Here is a 7,859-nt window from a genome sequence, read left to right on the forward strand (position 1 = left end):
AGCAGCATGGGGTACAGAACTAGCGCTGCTCATGCTGGAGCTGGCAATTGCTCAGCTAGCACGTGCAGTAATTCGCCAAATACTTCAGTGTGGGTTTGCAACATGAGTATTTTCTTGTGAATTCAAGCTGACACTGGCACGAAGACAAGGTCAATTAAGCAACAGTTACAGTAATTATTGTTACTCGGCACACAACAACTTGGATGCACATATATGCATGCCCTTTGAAGTTAAATAAGTTACTTGTGCTGCTTGAGAAACATTAAAAAGTTGTTTTATATAGAAAGAGATTATATGTGAATTTTTAGCAGAAGAAATAATAATGCAAAGCAAGAAAAAAAATTTCTAAGATGTACAAGACTATCTCCAAAACCACAGCTATGGCATGTTTCGAAAACAGCCAGAAATTTAAAATCTCCAATATACTTCTAGACTCGGTAGAGGCATTAAACTTTATAGTGCCATTATCACTGGATTATGTCACACTATAATTCTACCAGTTATTTTTTCCTGTGCTCCTTTTTAAAAAAAATATATAAAAGCAACAAACTGAAACTTAATTTTATATGCAGTAGTCTACTAGGAATACCAAAACGCTATGCACGTCAATAATACGAGATATAAACACTTTAACAGTTGAAGCAAAATAAACTTGCCCTCACCATCCTCTCCTTGCAGGTATTTTGTGTTGGCCTTTAGAGCCCATGGCCTAAGTTTGCATTGATATGCAAATCTCTCCTACATCCTCCATCTGCACAGATCCTTGTATTTGCAGAGCTCACTGAAACCGGCACCTCAAAGACAGAGCTCTGACAGCCTGATACATTAAAACCCCCACATTTTATAAAACCTCTCTTTGCATTATAAGGTCAGCATGCTCTAAATTACGAAACCATTAATGTTAAGTTTTGCAATACTTTCATGGGTGGTACCAATCAAAAAAAAAACTATTAAAGCAGTCATGAGAAACAAACATTTTACTAATTTCTGACTGTAATTCACAGTATGAAAAATTCTATATAGCAAAAGCTGGGCATTCACTGAAGCTTCATGCTTACATGTAACGCCACCATGGCTGCTCAGGAAAGCAGCCAGGCCAAACCATCATGCAACACACCTCGCTGAGCATCGTTTCTAAGGTGAACTGTCCCAACCACCTGCCACCCCACCACCACCTCCTCTCGTGCAGCACAGGCCTTCCTACTCTCAGCACAAGTGCCGGGATGCCGTCGGATGCACAGATCTTGCTGAAAATCCAGGTTAATTTTTAATTATCCCTCCCACGGAGCACCTCCTCAAGCAGGTTTGCCACGTGGCCACCCAAACACCTGTGGAGGCAGCAGGGCTGGATGGAAACGTGTGGGAACAAGCAACCAGAGACAGGGGAAGGTGGTTATGCCGAAGTGTTTTGCAGCCGCCGTTCCACTACACTGTGCAGCGTGGCTCCCGAACGCACAATTCCCCGCAAGCTGCCTTCGTGGCCTCCTACTCCAACGGCGGCAAGCCCTTCAGACGGGCGGTGGGATGATAAACACCTGTCTGAGCAATTCAGAAAAAGCTCAAGGCTGCGTGCCCTCAAGCCACCAAAACCCTGGGACGCTCCCTGAGGGTGCCCGCGCCCGAGCAGCTGAGGCAGCGCCCGGGGGGTGAAAGGCAGAACAAGAAGGGGGACATGAAAGGGCACAAAAGGGAGAAAACAGCCCCTGAAGCCCTGGGCGGTCTGTGGAAACCCTCCTCCGCTGAACGCCCTGCTGCCGTGCCTGCCTCACGCCACAGGCATCCCTGCCCCCGCCACGGCCCTCTCCCCGCTCCAGCCTTCCCGGGAGCCCGGCCCTGCCCGCCGCGCCGCCGGCCCCCGCGGGGAGGAGACAGCGGCGGGCGGGCGGCGGCGCTTCCCTCAGCCGCGGCAGGCCCAGCCCGGCCGCGCCGGGCACCGCATCTGCAGGGCGGGAGGGCGAGCCGCCGAGAGGGGCTGCGGCCCCGGTGGGCAGCAGCCGCAGGTGAGAGGGACGGCCCCGGCTCGGCGGAGGGCGGGCGGGGAGCAGCGGCGCCGCCTCGCCCCGCCTGGCCGGAGCCTGCGGGGCGGCCTGCAGCCCTGGCGGCTGTTCGGTCGCAGTGGGAGGGCCGGCGCCCCCAACGCCGGCGGCAGCGGGAGCCTTCCCGCCTTACCTCCCTCGGCGTGGGCGGGCAGCGCCCTCCAGCCTAGCGGGACGGGGCCTCCGAGCTGCCAGCGCTGAGGCCCGCGGCGGGGCGGCGCGGCCTCCGCCCACGCCGCCTTGTGTCCGCACCGCGGCGGGGTGCGGAGCCTGGCGGGGAGCCCCGCGCTATGCCTCGGCGCCGCAGGTCGGGGGAGGCCGAGGTGGCGGCCCAGTTGCTGCCTTTGAGCTGCCGTTGCCCGGGGACCCGCTTTAAGGGACGCGGCCACCGGTGGCGGCGGCGCGGTGGTGTGACAGCAGCGGCGTGCAGGGCTGTGATTAACCGGCTCCTGCCCTCGGGTTCTAAGCGTCCTGTGGAGGCCGCGGGCGGTGGCGAAGGTATCGGTAACGGCAACGCTTCGGGCTCGGGGCGCTGCCCGGCTCGGGGCGAGGCCGTTCTCGGTGCGGCGGGTTCCTCCGGCGGGATCGCCCCTCGGTCGGTCTGCTCGGCGCTGCTGCCGGGAGCAGGGAGTCAGTGCCGCCGTATGAAAACGCTGTGAAAACAAAGGGAGCGGCCGTGTGTGTAGGCAGAGTATAAAACAGTAATATTGGCACGGTGACTGCTTCGATTTACAAACACGAAACTTCATCTTTTAATCTTGCCCTGGTAAGGGGCTCTCTAGCAGCAGCAGATCAAATTTTCGTGGAGGAAGGGACGTTCAGAGCGTTTGAAAGCATTTTGCGTTCACATGCAGCGTTTTGAAGCTGTACAGGGTATAGTTTCAATTCTGAACATAAGGCTACTCACAAAAACAAGCCTTACTGATGTGTTACAAGTTTCCAGCACTAGTAGCAATAAATGGTCCATGAGGATAGTTAGAATTTACCTTTTTACTGGTAATTCAGCACTCTCATGGTTAAATACGGGGTTAATGTTATAAAGGGAAGAGGTGAGAGTCACCTTGTGACTTGCATCAAGTATCTTGATACTTGGCTTTGGGAGTTTCAGAAGAGCTTTCAGGGACAAGCCCCCTCCGTTAGATGTACTTTTGTAAAAGTAATGTTATAGGCTCTCTGGATCACATTAACGTCTGAAATCTATATTCTCAGTTTTTGCAAAAGAAATACTTAATTTTCACAAAACATCTGCATGAGCCTGTTACTAATTGTACCTTAATTTTAAGGAAAATTGGATGGCTGAGTGAGAACTGGTGGTTCAGAAGATTCACGATCGTGGCTGAGGATTACAACATGTCTAAAGAAATGCAAGAGCTGCAGAAGCGATGGCACTCCATAGTGCAGTCCATCCACAGCAACTCAAATGTGGGTCTGGAGTAGAGTTTTATAGAATATATTTGTAAAGATACTCCTTTCATAACTCTTCGTATGTCACACGCCAATTTATTTAAATGCAATTTCAATTTTTTTTAATTTTTTTTTATTTTGAGAAAATTGGCACTACCTTTTTAAAGTGAACACTGAGCAGCCTATGGGAGGGGCTGTCCTCCCACACCTTCAGCAATCAAGTAAAAAGGAAGCCTCTTCTGCATTTCTGTGTTTTACTGGTGTAACTGTTAGAGTAGAGTGGCATTTTAGTAATTTGGTTGTGCTGCTATAAAAAGAACTAATACTACAATACATATTTCCTTAAGGGAAGGGAAATGTCTCTACTACAGTAAAATTTCAGTGTATAGGTATGACTGCGTCTGTAAAAAGGACTTTTTTTTTCTACTGGTAACATTATAATTAAATTCCTAACAACTTTGTGATACAGACATGCCTGCACTGTACTTGTGCTCAGTAAATGAGCAGGTTGCAGATACTACTGAGGCATGGAAAAAGAAAATTCATCATTTTTAAATGTTACAGTGTTTATTTCTTAACAGATACAGTTCTCTAGGTCAAAATCACAGCTGTTGAGACTCCACTGAAATCTGTGCAGCTAAACTATTATTTGTTTTTTTTAATGGTTTTCAGCTTTGGAGTTGTGGGATTTTTTTTTTTAAATTGTGCAACAATGGAACTGGAAAGTACAAGCGACATCTGTTATTGGCAGAATTACATTTGCTATGCAGTTATCTGAATTTGCAGTAAGTCCTCATGCTTTTGAAATATAGAGGCAATAGTTACCCTCTCTTCAAGCTGCAGACAATCTTTAAAAGTTATCTATGATGAGATAAAAACAGAATCTGAAATGTCTTTCTTTTCATCCACAGGTTGTTGCATTTATGAATTCTCGTGTTGGCCAATATTTAGATGACCATCCTTTTGTTGCCTTATCACTCCTGATGTTTATTGCAGTGTCTGCTATTCCTGTTACATTTTTCCTGATGTTTGTTGTTACGACAGTTATAATGGCCTGTATCGGTGTGATAGTTATGGAAGGTATTGTATGCATGCATGTACTTACTTATTCCCTTTTAAGGCATGATGTCTTTTTTTTCTTCTTCCTTCAGAGTTCCCAGTGCAAGCAATTGAGGATTTCTGTATGTAGTCCTCATGTCTCAGCAGCAGTGAAACTCTTAATACAAGAATAGTAATCTGATTAACTGAAGTCTATACAAGGGAAATCCTATTTCCTTTTGTAATCTCAGCCACCAGGATATGGTTAAACCCATTATCTTGACCATGTGTAGCTTTTATAGCCGCTAACTAGTTGATTGCGGACTATTTTCACAAATGGTTTGAATTTGAGGTTGTAGTAGAATGTCAGTTCTTCTAATTTACTTGTATATAAACGTGAATAACAAACTGGTTTTCTTTTATCAGGTGTTGTAATAGCCATAGGTGGCATAGCCCTCCTGTGTGTGCTGTGTGGCCTGGGTGCACTTTCACTGGGAGTTTCTGGAGTACTGAGTGTTTGTTATGTTGCTCTTTCAACTCTGGTCAACTACTGGTATGCTTCAAGGTGAATATTAATGTCTTGATCCGTGCTTGGATTTCAAACTCTGCAGCTGTACTTTTCATTGATAGTGAGCCACTGTTGCTTAGTTTAACAAATATTTCTTGAATGCCAGAGCATCTTTGGCTACCCTGGTGGCTTAATATGCAGCACATAAATGTCTTGTCATCAGTATATTCTTTAATGAGAGTTAACACATGCTCTCTTTTCTATTTAGAAAAGAGGCAATATAAATGGCCTTTAAAATGTGCATGTGCTCACATAACATCAAGCAATAAAATACAACTTTGTCTCACTCAGAGTCTTTGTTGCCTTAAATGTCATTAAAACCCAATTTCAAATTGTGCTTTGCCTAGAGAATGAACCTTTTGCAGTTCTTTCAGCATGATGACTCATCTATCTCTGCTTACTTGCATTTGTAGATTAGTGGACCAAAATCAGTTGTAGATTTGGGATAGGCAGAGGAGTACTTAAAAGGGGATAGTGTCAAATAGAAATTACAGGTTTTGCTGGATGTTGCACATGTGCTGCTTGCCAGTCATGTCTCCCAGTACTTCAGACTTGGAAGCCTGTTTCAGTCAGCATTGTGCTTTTACCAAGCATCTGGCTAGGAGTAAGAGGCACTAGCAGGTTGTGCTGGAGTGCCACCTGTTGCCTGCTTAAATATCTACCAGGGAATGAATAATGGTAATTACTTAAACATAGGGAAGAGCAAGGAGAAAAATTACAGCTGCTCTCTCCTAGACTTTCTCAGTTTGCTCCTTCATCACAGTTGTGCTTCTTGCACAGCTCTGAAGGACACACAAAACTACCTGTGGAGACCATGATATCATCAGGATGACAAGACCATGATGCAAGGCCCAGTGTGCTTTCACTTGTTCCAGGGCTCCGTACCACTCCTCCAGGGCATGCACCAGGTCCTAACATTGCCCACCAATTCCGGAAAAGACTTCATACTGACTTACAGCTTTGATGTTAAAACACATAGTATCTGCTCTTTTTATGTTTCTGTGTCTTTTGGGAGAAGCTTTTGTAGACCAGCAGTAGGTGTTCCAGGAGTCTCAGACAGGTTTACGTCTCATGTTGCTCAGCTATTTTTAAGCAAAAAGGTAAAAGACAGTAGTGGAAGAACGGGCTGTAAAACCATTCTTTTCTCCTGTATACAGAGATCAGATAAGGAAGCAAGAAGTTAATGGAAGTTTGCCACAGAAGAGTCCTCCTGTTGTGGATCTTTCTGCCAATAATGAAAAGAACGAGTAAGTGGGTTTCTCCCCACTTCCTTCATAGGCATCTAACTGCACTGCTGTGACCTTTGCAATGTAATTGTTTACTCGTTGGGCGTTCAGCCTTTGTGTGCTCCTTATGGAGACTGAAAACAAAAACGTGTCTTACATTGTCACTGTAAAACTAACATTAAGAATAACCATTAAGCAGCAGTGCATTGTGATATTGTCTATGTGTACGGTGGAATGTTCCACAGAATTTGGTAAAGGGATGTAGTAATAACTGCTACTGTTAAGTCAGTGACAATTAGGCAAAAGAAAGGACAAGTAGGTATTTGACTTCCCATTTGTTGTTGGAGTTCTGGATGGACTCTCTTTTGAAATTTGTACGCAGCAGTAGGTCACTTTGATACATGAGTGTCAAAGCTCATAATACCAGAAACGTCTTTTGAATGTTAAAAAATATTTCTAAGCCTTAACAGCCTTTGTTAAAATAGTATGAGTACACCATGCTAATGCTTTGTATTTATTATACAAGGAAAATTGGCTTTTCTCATATGTTAAGTCATGGTATAAGCTTTTATATACCTCTAGATGTTGCATTACTCAAGGGATATTTTCCTCATTCTCATTGCCTCATCATGTCAATGGTATGCAGTTAGGTCTTGCATTTTGTTGTATTTGTTTAGGTATTTAAATTGCCTTTTTTGCTTCTCAGTTTTAACTTCTTGTATGTTATTTAAACTTTTTTCATTTTTTGCAGATGCTATATTTTTAAGCATTAAGTAACTATATTAGTTTAATAAAGTGCTGTTTGTTTAACTAGATTGTCTTGTTATTCTGTTTATTCTACAGTAAAAAGAACTTTCCCAGACCTGCTTCTAGGAAGGCTACATTTAGAGCTGAATTTTTCTCCTCAGTTAATGTTAAAAGCGTTTTGACTGGCCAATATTGCTGATTACTCCCCTTCTCATGCCTGTAAAGGAAATGCAGAATCCTAAGGACTCAATTAGAGTAATACTCCAGTTTTGCATGAGCCAACAGGCTGTTTGACTCCGACGTGGAGTCAAAGTTTATCTGGGGGCTCTTGGATGTAACTGGGAGGGTGTAGAATATGTCTGGGAGGATCTAGGAGTCTCTAGGATAGGTATGGGGGCTCTAGAAGAGGTCTGAGGCTTCTAGGAGGGGTCTGGGGGTACGCAGAATAAGTCTAGGGGATCTGGGAGTCTGTAGGATGGATCCGGGGGCTCTAGGATGCACCTGGGAGGTGTAGAATGAATCTGAAGAGATCTAGGGGTCTCTAAGATGAGTCTGGGGGCTGGAAGAGGGGTCTCGGGTTGTGTAGAATTTGTTTGAGTGGATCTGGGGGTCTCTAAAATAAGTCTGGTGTCTCAAGGCAGGGTCTGGGTACTCTAGGATAAGCCTAGAAGGGTGTAGAATAAGTCTGGGGGGATCTCTGGGTTTCTAGGATGAGTCTGGGGGCTCTAGGATAGGTCTGGGGTGGTATAGAATGGGTCTGGAATTATCTGTGGGTCTCTAGGATGGGTCTGAGGACTCTGTGAAGAGTCTGGTGGCTGTAAGAGGGATCTGGGAGTATGT

The 7,859-nt window shown here is 45.4% G+C and overlaps 1 protein-coding gene across 1 annotated transcript; it reads left to right on the forward strand.

Moving 5' to 3' along the window:
- Positions 1-3,323: 3,323 nt before the first annotated feature.
- LDAF1 (lipid droplet assembly factor 1) lies at positions 3,324-6,925 on the forward strand. Its single transcript, XM_009983859.2, has 4 exons — positions 3,324-3,458; positions 4,352-4,520; positions 4,905-5,043; positions 6,204-6,925. The coding sequence occupies exons 1-4, from the start codon at positions 3,387-3,389 to the stop codon at positions 6,295-6,297; spliced, it is 474 nt and encodes a 157-aa protein (XP_009982161.1). The 5' UTR covers positions 3,324-3,386; the 3' UTR covers positions 6,298-6,925.
- The last annotated feature ends 934 nt before the right edge of the window (positions 6,926-7,859 follow it).

The sequence above is a fragment of the Tauraco erythrolophus genome, chromosome 17 (genome assembly GCF_009769465.1).
Source record: "Tauraco erythrolophus isolate bTauEry1 chromosome 17, bTauEry1.pri, whole genome shotgun sequence".
Taxonomy (NCBI): domain Eukaryota; kingdom Metazoa; phylum Chordata; class Aves; order Musophagiformes; family Musophagidae; genus Tauraco; species Tauraco erythrolophus.

What these genes read in the sequence shown, in the direction of transcription:
- LDAF1 (XM_009983859.2), top strand. Translation starts at nt 3,387, where the DNA reads ATGTCTAAAGAAATGCAAGAGCTGCAGAAGCGATGGCACTCCATAGTG. An exon ending in CGGTGTGATAGTTATGGAAG is followed by an intron (nt 4,521 to 4,904) that starts GTATTGTATGCA and finishes TTCTTTTATCAG; the next exon opens with GTGTTGTAATAGCCATAGGT. An exon ending in AACTACTGGTATGCTTCAAG is followed by an intron (nt 5,044 to 6,203) that starts GTGAATATTAAT and finishes TCCTGTATACAG; the next exon opens with AGATCAGATAAGGAAGCAAG.